The sequence below is a fragment of the Sorex araneus genome, chromosome X (assembly GCF_027595985.1).
Source record: "Sorex araneus isolate mSorAra2 chromosome X, mSorAra2.pri, whole genome shotgun sequence".
NCBI lineage: Eukaryota > Metazoa > Chordata > Mammalia > Eulipotyphla > Soricidae > Sorex > Sorex araneus.
In genome coordinates, this window is record NC_073313.1 from 79,069,218 (window position 1) to 79,081,446 (window position 12,229).

The 12,229-nt window shown below is 50.5% G+C and overlaps 1 protein-coding gene across 5 annotated transcripts in view; it reads right to left on the bottom strand.

Annotated features, from left to right (window-relative positions):
• Window positions 1–1,685: 1,685 nt before the first annotated feature.
• FHL1 (four and a half LIM domains 1) overlaps window positions 1,686–12,229 on the bottom strand; it is an 83,489-nt gene continuing 72,945 nt past the window's right edge. For 3 of the 5 annotated variants that reach the window (XM_055120927.1, XM_055120926.1, XM_004606552.2), the window contains 5 exons: window positions 6,635–6,816; window positions 5,729–5,903; window positions 5,000–5,169; window positions 4,382–4,568; window positions 1,686–3,139 (listed from right to left, as the gene is read on the bottom strand). In XM_055120927.1, coding sequence (XP_054976902.1) covers window positions 2,985–3,139; window positions 4,382–4,568; window positions 5,000–5,169; window positions 5,729–5,903; window positions 6,635–6,790 — 843 coding nt within the window. In that variant the 5' untranslated portion in view covers window positions 6,791–6,816 and the 3' untranslated portion in view covers window positions 1,686–2,984. Of the gene's footprint in view, window positions 3,140–3,530; window positions 3,731–4,381; window positions 4,569–4,999; window positions 5,170–5,728; window positions 5,904–6,634; window positions 6,817–12,229 lie in introns of all 5 variants that reach the window. The other 2 variants (XM_004606549.2, XM_055120928.1) reach the window with 2 other exon arrangements.

Genomic DNA, 12,229 nt, shown 5'->3' on the forward strand with positions numbered 1-12,229 from the left:
GTGTTCAGGAGACCCTGTGCAGTGTCAGGGATAGAACCGGTGCCATCCACATGCAAGGCAGGCGCCTTAACCCCTGTGCTATCTCTCCAGCACATTATACCCTGTTTTTATTTTTTCCTGTCTTATGTTTTATTTTTTTGCTTTAAAATTTGTTTTAATCAAATCACCGTGAGATACAGAGTTACAAAGTTGTTCATAACTAGTTTCAGTCATACAATGTTCCAAAACCTGTCCCTTCACCAGTGTACATTTTCCACTACCAATGTCCCCAATTTCTTTCCTGCCACCACTCCCAGCCTGCCTCTATGGCAGGCAGACACTTCTCTCTCTCTCTCTCTCTCTCTCTCTCTCTCTTGTTCTTGCTCTCTCTGTCTCTTTAGGCATGGTGGTTTGTAATACGGGTACTGGAAGTTATCATTTGTCCCTTTACCTCCTTTCACCACTCACTTCTTGTCCAAGTGATCATTTCCAACTCTCTATCTCTCACTCTGTCCTTTTAGACACTGTGGTTTGCAATACAGGCACTGGAATTTTATCATTTGTCCCGTCCCTTTACCTTCAGTTCTTGTCCAGAGTGATCCTTTCCAACTATCATTGTCACAATGGTCCCTTCTCTGTCCTAACTGACCTCCCCCCTCTCTTGTGAAGAGCTTCCAACTGTGGATCCATCCTCCTGGCCTTTGTTTCTTCTGTCCTCGTCTACCCTGCCATTGGCCGAAATGTACTTGGGGGTTTTGGCAGAGCTGTGGTCTGGTCTCTTGGGAGGCAGTGAGTGCGGAGGACACCCCTTTATACTGAGGCATCCTGAAACTGTCTCGTTTCAGCCCAAGCGTCAGTGTAAGCTGATCATCTGGAGGCTGGGGCACCCACATCTGACTGAGGTCTATGAACCCAAAGAATGCAGCCTCCCCCACAAGCCCACAGAGGTAGACCCCTGGAGGCCAGAGTGGGGGAGCAGCAACTGAGGTCCAGGGGTTCCAACCAACAAAATAGGGGTGGTGTTTCTTTCAGGCTGTGCTCCTTTCCCTGGGGCAGAGAAAACATTTGCCCCCTTTCTCCTTATTGGACCACAACAGCGGTGTTCATAAGTGACTCCTGGCTCTACACTCAGAATTCCCTCCCGGCGGGCATGGGGGGCCATATAGGATGCTGAGACTCAAACCAGGGTCAGCTGTGTGCAAGGCAGGCTCCATGTCTTCTGCACTATCTCTCCAGCCCCAAATTTGCCCCTTTGAAGGGAAAGACTCTTGGGGTCAGGTTTCCTCAATGGAAAGTACCGGTTTCCTTGTACTTTCCATCGAGGTCCCAGTGCTGTTGCAGGATGGTGCTTTGGGGGTTTTGTTTCCTTCCTGAATTTTAAGGATTCCAACCATCTGTGCACCTGAACATCACAAAGTCAATTCCTGAAAGAAGGAGAAAAGTCACTCACGCTGCAGGATCAGCAGTGATCACTTTTTTTTTGGGGGGGGGTCAAACCCGGCAATGCACAGGGGTTACCTCCTGGTTTGCACTCAGGAATTACTCCTGGCGGTGCTCAGTGGACCATATGGGATTCTGGGAATCGAACCCGGATCAGCCGCGTGCAAGGCAAACGCCCTACCCGCTGTGCTATTGCCCCAGTCCCAGCAGTGATCACTTCTGAGCACGAAAGCCAGCCCGAATGAAAGGCAGGAGGCAGGTTATTTAGATGCTCGTTTATTTCTGTAAGGATACACTGAATCGTTAGATGATAGTAGCTAATGACAAGATGTAGAAATGAGGCGTCGGCTTGGCTAACCGCTTCTACAAGAATGTTAATATGACTGCCATTACAGGTGACTCTGATATCATCTTCTTATACTATGTGATATAACAACGTCAATAGAATACAATAAGTAGGTGATCCTGCATCTCAGAGTAGCACTGCACAGAAAAGGGGCCCGCCGAGTGTGGGGCCTGGGGGCCTCCCCGCATCCCAAGAGATCCGGCTGAGGAAGGGAGGCTTCCAACACAGGAAGAGGGTACACAAGCTTCTCACTGTGTGGAGTGACAGCTCTGGTGGCTACTGAGTGGGCGCCTCTAGAATGTTCTTCGGGTTTCCATTTTCTGGGTGCATGTTTTTAACTGCAGGAACACTCCAAGGGGCTAAAATATTTTCATGCAAGTTTTCAAACCCATAAACTATGCTGCTATTAATTCAAACAAATGAAGATCGTATTAAGTGAAAGAAAACCAAAAACCAAAAGCGAAGGGACAGCTTGGGTTAGCGATGAAGCTTCCGGAAGTGTTGATTGTGACGCTGTTTCTCTGAAACAGGCTCGTTTGCTCAGCTCTGCCTACTCTTTTCAATCACCTGCGTGTTCCTCTTTTGCACGAGGAACGCTCAGAAAACATGCCACTTGGGGTGAGGGGTGAGGGAGAGAACGTTAGTAGTACCAGGGGCCAGTCAGAGAGCGCAAACCGGCACCGAGTGTTCAGGTTTCTTTTGCAGGAGGTTCGGATTAGTTGGGTGAAAGCACGGAAGCACAGAGGAAAGGTCTGGAGAAGGAAGGAAAAACCATGCATCCAGCTAAGTTCTTGCTGCTCACAAGTGGGGTGAGCACTCGAGTTGGAGCAGCCGCTGCAACTCATTTCATGTCCTGCCGACCTGATGGGGGTAGCCCCGCCACTGAAGCTTCCTGCTTTCGTCTCTATGCAGTACATGGGGCGCGCTTTTCTGCTCTATGACAAACATGCAGAAGTGTTGATCGAACTAAGCGTTGGCTGAGGAGCTGCAGCTCTGGCGAAAGGGACGTGAGTGCGGAGCTGCTGTTTTGCTACATCCTAACCGATCGCTGTGTGCCCAGGGAGTGAGCAACGCTGCCACCGGGGAGAAAGGATTGGGGGGGAGCAACTTGAAGAGGCGAAAGGCCGCCCTTTCCCCACTCGTGGCACAGGGCAGGGGGCGAGAACATGAAAGAACAAGACTCGATTTCCATGTGATGGGACAGGAGCCCCTGTCCCTTTTACAGCTTTTTGGCACAGTCGGGGCAATAGATCTGCTCCTGGTGGAACACGAAACGCTTGTTTGCCAGGTTCACGGAGCATTTTTTGCAGTGGAAGCAGTAGTCGTGCCAGGAGTGTCCTTCATAGGCCACCACACTGGAGCCTTTACCAAACCCTGTGGAGAAAGCAAAAGAGAACAAAAGGGGACAGCTGAGTGGACACAGGTGACAGCCCTACCGCCGCCGCCGCCTTGCCCCGAGCCAACAAGCACGCAGGGGGCAGCGTTTGCCCAGCTCCCGGTGTCCGCGTCCCCTCCCCATTCCCCCCAGCGCCGTGCACTGTCCCCCACGCCGCCGCGACCCTGCCCGGCTCTTCAGGTCCTGAGAAGGTGCCAGAGCTCCACCGGGGGAAGGGGGCTTCCCAGAGTCACGGACCCCACATTCACATGCCCTGTGCCGCGCACCGACCGCCCAGCATAACCACGTTCTTTTCATTTAGCTCAGGGCCATGACATCAAAGTGGCCACCAGGAGGCAAACTTGGGCTGCTCGCGGGGTGTGCACTTACCGGGCCTCGAGGAGCTGCTAAGCTTCGATTTTGTCTATAAAGAACCACCACCCACGAGGGACAAGTCCTCTCTCCACCCGGATGCCTGCCCCGGAGGTTGGCGCTGGGAAACAGGGTGAGAGGCCAGCGTTTCCCGTGGCACACTGGGGGCTTCCTAGCTTTAGACACTGGGTGGCTCACTCTTGACACAGTCCTTTTCCCTGAGGATGGCAAAAGTCTTCTCAAATGTACATTTCAAGGCTCTCCCCCGGGGGGCAAGGGGTGCGGTGGGAAAATCGAGGTGCGGGAGAGGGAGAGGGCCCAGGGCGCAATGGTGGATGGCGGCCGTGAGATGAGCAATGAAGTGACTGCCTTTAGGTCAGAGAGCAAATGCACGGCCCGCAGACCCCCCGGGGAGCGAGTCCTCTGCTCCGGGGCTGGTTTATACACCCCAACCCTGGGACTCTCTAGCGGCCCCAGCCCACCCTCACCCCGCCACAGGCCCACCCCGACCTCCCCATGTGGCCCACCCTCCACCAGCCCCTCCCCCTCGTCACCCCCACCCCATCCCAACTGCGGCGCAGTGCCTGCCCGGCTCAGGCTGGGGATTCCGGAGGCAGGTGGTGGCGGCGGCAGCAGCAGCAGCAGCGGCGGTCAGCAGTACTCAGAAGTGTTCAGTAGTGCCCAGGCTAACCTGGCCTGGGGGAGAATCCAAGCTACTGGGGAGGGGGGACCTTCCCGACCACAGTGGCGGGGAAAGGAGGGCACTCTGTGGGGCCTTGGTGTATGAGACCGACGACGTAGGAAAATGAGAGATGGTTACCATGCGCACAACCTAGCCTGGCAGACTTAGCAAGGACTCTTTAGCCTACCAGTGATGGGGTTCTTGCATCCAGCACACTTCTTGGCCACAAAGTTCTTGTAGCAATCCACGCAGTAATACTGGTCCTCCACAGCGGTGAAACGCTGCCCAGCCAGCTTCTTAGAGCAGGTAACACACACAAAGCACTCGGCATGCCAGGGTTGATCCTGGTAAGTGACTCCTCCAGATGTGATGGCCTAGACCAGGGAGTGTAGCACCGGATTCAGATTCAACAACCATTTTGTTGAATGCCTGCTACGTGCCAGGCACTGTGCTGGGCGCTTTGGTAATACAGTATCTCATTTAATCACCACCACGGCCATGGGAGGCAGGGGTTATTATTATCCCCGAGTTACAGGTGAGGACCCCTAGGCTCAGAGGCAGTGAGCCCCAGGGTGAGGGAACACAGCCACGAGGTGAGGGGGAGAGCAGGCCGTCTGAGCCAGGGAGCTGGCCACCGCTCTCGGTTCCCCCCTCCTCCACCCCAGCAGTCTCCTCCTCTGTGAAACGGGAACAATAATTCCTACGTCGCAGGGCCGTCGTGGGGATGGAATGGGATAGTGTGTGTGCAAGTGCTCTACAAACTGTCCAACGCTTTTAGAAATGCTGAACTCCCTGGACAACGTACCTTGTTGCACTTCACGCAGTGCTTGGCAAACTTGGACTCGTGGCAAGACACGCAGTAGAAGTCCTCCCCTTTGGGGAAGAAGCTTCCGGTCCCGATGACTTGCTTGCAGTGGCTGCAGGTGAAGCAGTCTTTGTGCCACACGGTGCCCTTGTACTCCACGTTCTGATCGCCTGCAGGGGGAAGCCATTGGCTAGACCCACTGCCAGTGCCCTGCCAGACCCCGGTCTCACACTGCCCGGGACACTGTCCGCAGAGGTCTGGCTCTCCACTCTGTCCTAGTGGCAGTGGCACCAAGCCAGATTTCTCAGGGGAGGGGACCCCGGCTGTAGTGTTTTAGAGGACTATACCCGAATCCCCCACTCTTCCCCGCCCACGTCTTTCATGGGCACTGAAATGTCCTCAGCCGCAGGGACACCCTCATGAGAAAACATGCTTTGATCACTTACTCCACCCAAATAAGAAAGCGCTACATACTTTTCACTTCCTTCTCTTGCCAGACAGTTCTCACCAGTTTTCTTTAGTCCCGAGTGGATGCATGTGTGCAAGCACATATGTGCATGCATATATACAGGTACATATATGCATGCAAATATATGCCAATGTCTACCAGCAGCTCAGATGAGGCCGCTTTAGCCCGAGTTTAGCCCGAGCATCGCTAGCCACAGCCTGTACCGTCTCTGCCCTCAGGGCGTCCTCCCTGGCTGCCCTGGGGGAGAGTGTGGGCAATACCTGCCACAATCGGCTTGAAGCACCCCTTGCACGAGGGGGAACCCGCCACTGAGGCACACTTGTTGCACAGGATCTTGTTGTCCTTGGCCACGAAGGTCTCGTCGCCCAGGGGGTGAAGGCACTTGGAACAGCGGAAGCAGGTGTCGTGCCAGTAGCGGTTCTTATATTGCACCTCCTGTAAACCGAGCAGAAGAAGGCGGGTCTCAGTGAGCGATGCAGGGCAGGAAGGTGGTCCTGCCACCAAGGCCAACTGGGCTCTGGCCTCACCACTGAGGTCACAGAGTGCCTGACCCTCCCACCACCACGCCCCACCCTCCCCACCCTGGGAACAATGCCAAGTCTCCGCTCTTGGAGTCCAGGGGGGGTGACAAGACAGTGACAAAAAGAGAATACCTGAGACCCAAAACACAGAATGGCACAAGCCCAGAAGGTGGCCCTCACAAAGTCTGGCAGGCAGCACCACACCCTGTGCTGCAGGGGACTCACCTGACAGATTTGGGAACCCTGTCTGGCACAGACAGAGGGACAGAGAGGAATAAAATGAAGGAAATAGAAGTTTATTGGGGTACACTCCAGGACGGAACTCTAGAAATCTCTGGCAGGGCTGGGGTACAGTCACCCCCTGGGAGAGACTAGGGGGGCTTTTAAATTGTCTTGGGCAGAAAAGGGGAGAAGGGAACAAAGAAAAGTGGAAGCAGTGTGGTTGGTCTGGCCTGTTATCTGTAGGGGATGGATGTGAGGAAGCATGGAACGCAGCCTGGTGGCTTCCTGTCATAAGTCCTGTCTTCTACACTGGAGTCAGGGTGATCTTTGATTCTGGGAATGTCACTATTTCATCCAGCAGCCACCAGTCTGTCCCGAGCAAACCTTACACCACCCCGGGGGCACCCAGGGCCTCTCACTTACCTTGGAGTCCGCAGAGATGGGCTTGCGGCACTCGGCACAAGTGTTGGCACAGAACTTGTCAAAGCACTTGACGCAGCAATTCTGGCCGTCCTTCTGCACGTACTTTTTGCCCTGCAGGGGGTCCCTGCAGTAGTGGCAGTCGAACTTTTCAGCCATGGTGCCCACCTTGCGGCTGGAAACACCTGCAGGGGCAAAGAAGCAGAACAAATGACCGAGGGAAACGCCTGAGACTTGCCTCCACTGCAGAAGGAGGCTCCTACGACCAGCCAAGAGACACGGAGTGGGGGGCTATGGCCACAGAAACTTGATGGGCGCCTGGCACTCTGGCTCCTGATTCTAGCTTGGACAGCCAATGACCAGGGGGCTCTTAGGGTCATAGTAGGAGCCCGGTCAGGACACTTGCCAGACAAAAGTGATGGAGTGAGCCAATGAGAAGTGACTCCTTTACTTCAGGGGACACACGGCTTGGGGCGCAGTCTGTGTGTTGCTTTTCTTCCCTGCCTCTGTCACGGTCATGACTGATTGTCAGGGACCTGCTCACCTGACTGAGAGGGAGCCTGACCCCCCCTCTCACCACCACCTCCGCCCACTCTGCCTCATTGTGGGGAGGGCAGGAGGCCCGTATCCTCCCTCGCTCCTATCTGTAGAATTCAGCATCATGGGAACAAAAATAGAGTGAAGAGTCTACAGTTGGCAAGCAAGTCAGTCTTCTTTAAAATGCTGGCCTCTCCCTCCAAACCGCGACCAAACTCTTGCAGATCCCCGAGCTGTGGTCCGAGAAACAACTGATTTTGGACGCCTGAGCAGTCAGGCGAGAGGACTGATTAAAATCAGCATTCTCGACGGGGCCGGGTAGACTCGGTGACTGGGACCTATTCGTCACACTCACGTGTGCTTTGGGACCACTGTGGTAACATCAAAACCCCACTTTGTTCAAGCCAGACTGACAGTCTCAGTGGCATGCTAGCGTTCGTGCTAGCTTTACACATTGTGATTTTTAAGTTTCCTCTGGAGGAAAACGGACATCCCGGCCCGCCTCCCCTCCCCCCAATGGTAAGCTGATTATATACCAAGAGCCCCTTCTGCTGCATTCACCCCCTGGGCAACAGCCCCCACCCTCCGGACCACACGCCTGCACTCACAGGTATCACCCAGGCACTGTTAATCCTGACCCCCAAATGGTCCGCAAAGGGAGTTTCTATTAACTCGCCACTTTAAACAAACGCTCATCAAGTACTCACTCCCTGAAAAAGAAACTCAGCCAGAGGGAAAAGAGCAATGATTTCATTTGCATAAGGAAACAGGAGCGTGGAGACTAATCTCCCCAGCTCCCCACAAACATGGTCATTGCGTTAGCAAACAGCCCCGAGTACAATTTAGAAAAGAATGAGGGAAAAGAAAAGAGACTGTACTCACCGCAGCGACTCCTGTAACTGAACGGCCCCGAACTCCCACTTTGGGTCCCATTCCCAGTTTTTTTTTTTTTATACAAACACATGTCCAAATTGCTTGGCTCCTGTTGCCAGGGGCAACCAAATAGCAGAGAGTGAGCTAAGGAAACCACACCCCACAACTCCCTGTGAACTCTCACTCAGAACCAGGTCCCCTCCTAACAAAGCGAACCAGACCTCTGGGCCAAGCAGAATGTTCTGGGGCTCGTCACAGTTCCCACTCCCCTCTGCACACCCAGGCACAACCCCTCCATGCCCCTGACCCAAGACTCACAGTGGATGAGCATGCGGATCACAGTCCTGTGCGCAGAAAACTGCTCGGGACAGTTTAAGTCCCAGTTCAGAGCTTTAGCAAGACCAGAGAACGTGCTCTTCCAGTACTTTTCCTTCCACCTCACATAAAACCAGGATGTTCCCTTATGAAACCGGGTCCGAAACGAGAAGGAAGGAGTCTTAGGTTGAAAACCTGGCAACATACCAACATGCACCCAGGAAACCGGAGTCCAACCTCCTTGAACCATGTACCTCTTGACCCACAGCAGTTTTTCAACTGCCTCCGGCCTCTATGTATGTGAACCAAATAACCCGCCGGTGTTATTTTGGAAATCACTCCCCTTAATTCACTCTTGCTGATCTTTCACATGTTATACGACAATCCTTGCCGTATTAGCTTACCCATGCTGAAATTGAACACTCAACTCAGATTTACTTTCTTGTTAAGAGCTGAACAGAGAAACCCGCTAAATCTCCAGTTAACAGTAAAAGCCAGGATATTAAAGGATCAGTGACTCCTGAAGGCCACTTGGCAGGAGACCAGCATATGTAAGATTAGACAGCACTGGCTTCTGCACCGTTAGTCACTGCAGTTGGTTTAGGTCTTTGCAAACTATCTTCCTGGACCATATTTGAAAACCCCTCCCTCACCCTTACCCAGATCTCTATTTAGAAGAAAGAGTTTATCCTTACTCACTTTCAGGCCATGCCCTTCTGATACCTTTCGAAGAAGCAGTCAATGGATTTCACACATTGGTTTGGAGTTGGGGTAGGGGTTTGGAGCTCAGCCCCCAGGTCTCTAGTTTATTCCTGATGGTGTTTTGGGGGACCCTGTGGTGCTGGGGTTAGAATTAGAGTCAATAAGGCAAGCCCCTTCCCTCCTGTGTTCTCTCTCCAGCCTCTGAATGTTTCTATGTCAAAGCTCCATATAAATTCCGACCTCAAAGGAGGGTCCAGCTTTATGTAAAAATATAGATTACTTACCATGCTAGGTTAACTGCAATAAAGTCCTACAAAACCACCACCTTGAAGAACAGTCAATTCTATCTAGAGGCACTTAGAGGATTGGGAGAGAAGGAAAATGACCCTATGGTTTACACACAGTACCAGACAGATCTTACCTGCCAAGTCTCTTACCCTTCACCACCATGACATTTCAAACCATGACATTACCAAGTTAAGTTTCTTCACTGGTTACTTTCATAGTTCCGGAATACAACTCACCCCTAGTTTCTAGGCATCCAGCTAAACCCATAGTTCAGCAGTGAATATGGAGGCACCACAGTGTGCTGGAAGTGGAGTCAGTCATTGGGCTGCTCCTACTCCAGCATTCCCAGGGCACAAGCACTTGAATCAGGCAAAAGGAAAAGGAAAGACATCACCCTCAAGGCAACAGCTCCACTAAGGAGAGCACCAGCTCATGATGGTTTTGAACGCCAGCTTTAGGCATTGGGATTTTTCTAGAGTCAAAAAAAATCCAAGTTTCCTTCTATGTTCACACTGTATACATCACCCCAACTTGTCTATCACCAGATGGAGAATGATTTCAAAGGGCATTTGGGTTTAGAACCAATTTCTACAGTCGTCTCAAGTCTCTTTATGTGTGTGTGGAAACACTTTATTTTTGGTCAAATCCGACAGGCACTTAAAGGAATGTTGTCTTCATTGCCTAATAAATAAACAGGCTGGAATTACTTAAAGCATGTTAACAATGTTAATGTCAAATTCATGAACTTTAGTCCTTTCATTTTTTTCTTGAAACCCATTTAATTAAGAGGAACTTTGAGAAATCTGAATTAGTTTATCCAACCTTAATATTCTTTGGTCCCAGAATGTTTCAAATCTCTACACAGTGTGCTTTGGATGAAATATGAGTAATACATTCCTGCTGAGATAGTTACCATGTCAGAAGTTTGCAGAAAATATGAACAATGTGTACAGGAGCAAAATATTTTGTTGCTACTTATTTTCTAGGAGGTTAACAATCCCTAAGAAAACAGTTTACAAATGATAATGCTTAGACTAACAGACTCCTAAAACACAGCAACATCCTGCTAGGTGGTAACCCCACAAAGAAAGTATGACCTACAGTTAAACTTAGAGAGGAGAAGAAAACTTTCTTCTTGCTTCTTTCCCTTTGCTGGGAGTAAGAAAAGAGGAGGAAAATAACGATAGTTGGCCTCTTCCTGGGACTCTCTTGTGTCTTACTGAATTCCCTATACTTAGGGATTGATCTCAGTGAATAATTCTTGATCCAGTATGAGCTTTTGCCCTTCCACAGCTTCCAGATCTATCTGCCTCAACCTGGGGCTGCTATCTAGAAAGGAGTGTGGCATCGATCATTACACAAAACTCTGGACACACATTACAATGCTACATTAACCAGGACACAACTTCCTACGGGGCCTCTGACTAATCCTACCTGAACAGCATAGCTTTCATTTATAGGCAGTGACACACTTGATCACAGATAATTATGAAACTATGCCAAGTCCTTGAATAATGCCAATTCATTATAATACCAGTGCAAGGAAAGAAAACTCTGGGACTGGGGAAATAGTATAGCAGGTAAGGCAATTGCTTTGCATACAGTCGGCTTCAATCCCCTGCACTTCTTATGGTCCTCCAAGCCTGACAGAAATGATCCCTGAGTGCTGAGCTAGAAATAAGCCTGGAGGGGCTGGAGTGATAGCACAGCGGGTAGGGCGTTTGCCTTGCACGTGGCCGACCCGGGTTCGATTCCCAGCATCCCATATGGTCCCCTGAGCATGGCCAGCGGTAATTCCTGAGTGCAGAGCCAGGAGTGACCCTTGAGCATTGCTGGGTGTGACCCAAAAAGCAAAAGAATGAAAGAAAGAAAGAAAGAAAGAAAGAAAGAAAGAAAGAAAGAAAGAAAGAAAGGAAGGAAGGAAGGAAGGAAGGAAGGAAGGAAGGAAGGAAGGAAGGAAGGAAGGAAGGAAGGAAGGAAGAAAGAAAGAAAGAAAGAAAGAAAGAAAGAAAGAAAGAAAGAAAGAAAGAAAGAAAGAAAGAAAGAAAGAAAGAAAGAAAGAAAGAAAAATAAAGAAGCCTGGAGTACTTCTAAGGGTGGCCCCAGATCCGGCCAAAAAAAAGAGGCAAACTCTGACACTCTTTGAGGACCAAGCTCTTTAAATATGAATTCTGCTTAAATTTTCAGTTTCCAAGAACTTTGTGATGTGAGAAGAAAGGTGTACTCCGGAGCCCCGGAGAGCAGACTCTGATACTGAATAGAGTCACTCAGTATGTGTCTACTGATAGACAGATGGAGCAAAGTCATCACAATTAAGCTTCAATAAACTCTTTCCTTAAAGGCATTTTGCAAAGCTTTCTATTTCAGAAAATGGGCCAACTCCTGAGATCCTATGGTGCTGGCATGCAGCCAACAGTCCTTTATGGACTTCAGATAGAAGACAGTTAGAAACGTGACTGATAGGGCCAGAGAGATAGTACAGCAGGGAGGGTTCTTGCCTTGCACACAGACAATCCATGTTCAATACCCGACATTCCTTATGGTCTCCTAAACTCCACCAGGAGTATTCCTGAGTGCAAAGCCAGGAGTAACCTTTGAGTATTGCTACATGTGGCCCCAAAACAAAACAGAACATAAAAATAAATATGACTGGGTGATCACATTTTAGATATCCATTCCAAGATGGCAGCTTGACTTCCTTGCTATGCCGGCTTTAAAAGACACCTCATTCTTCTCTTAGTAAACAAGCGTACTCTTTCCAAAAAAGTTCTGAACTACATCCAACATGCTAAGAGGTACCCAGCATAGACCTTGGTATCTCAATTTAAAAAAAAACCTTTTGTATTTGGATTTAATCAAGTGAATGTACAAATAACATAACAC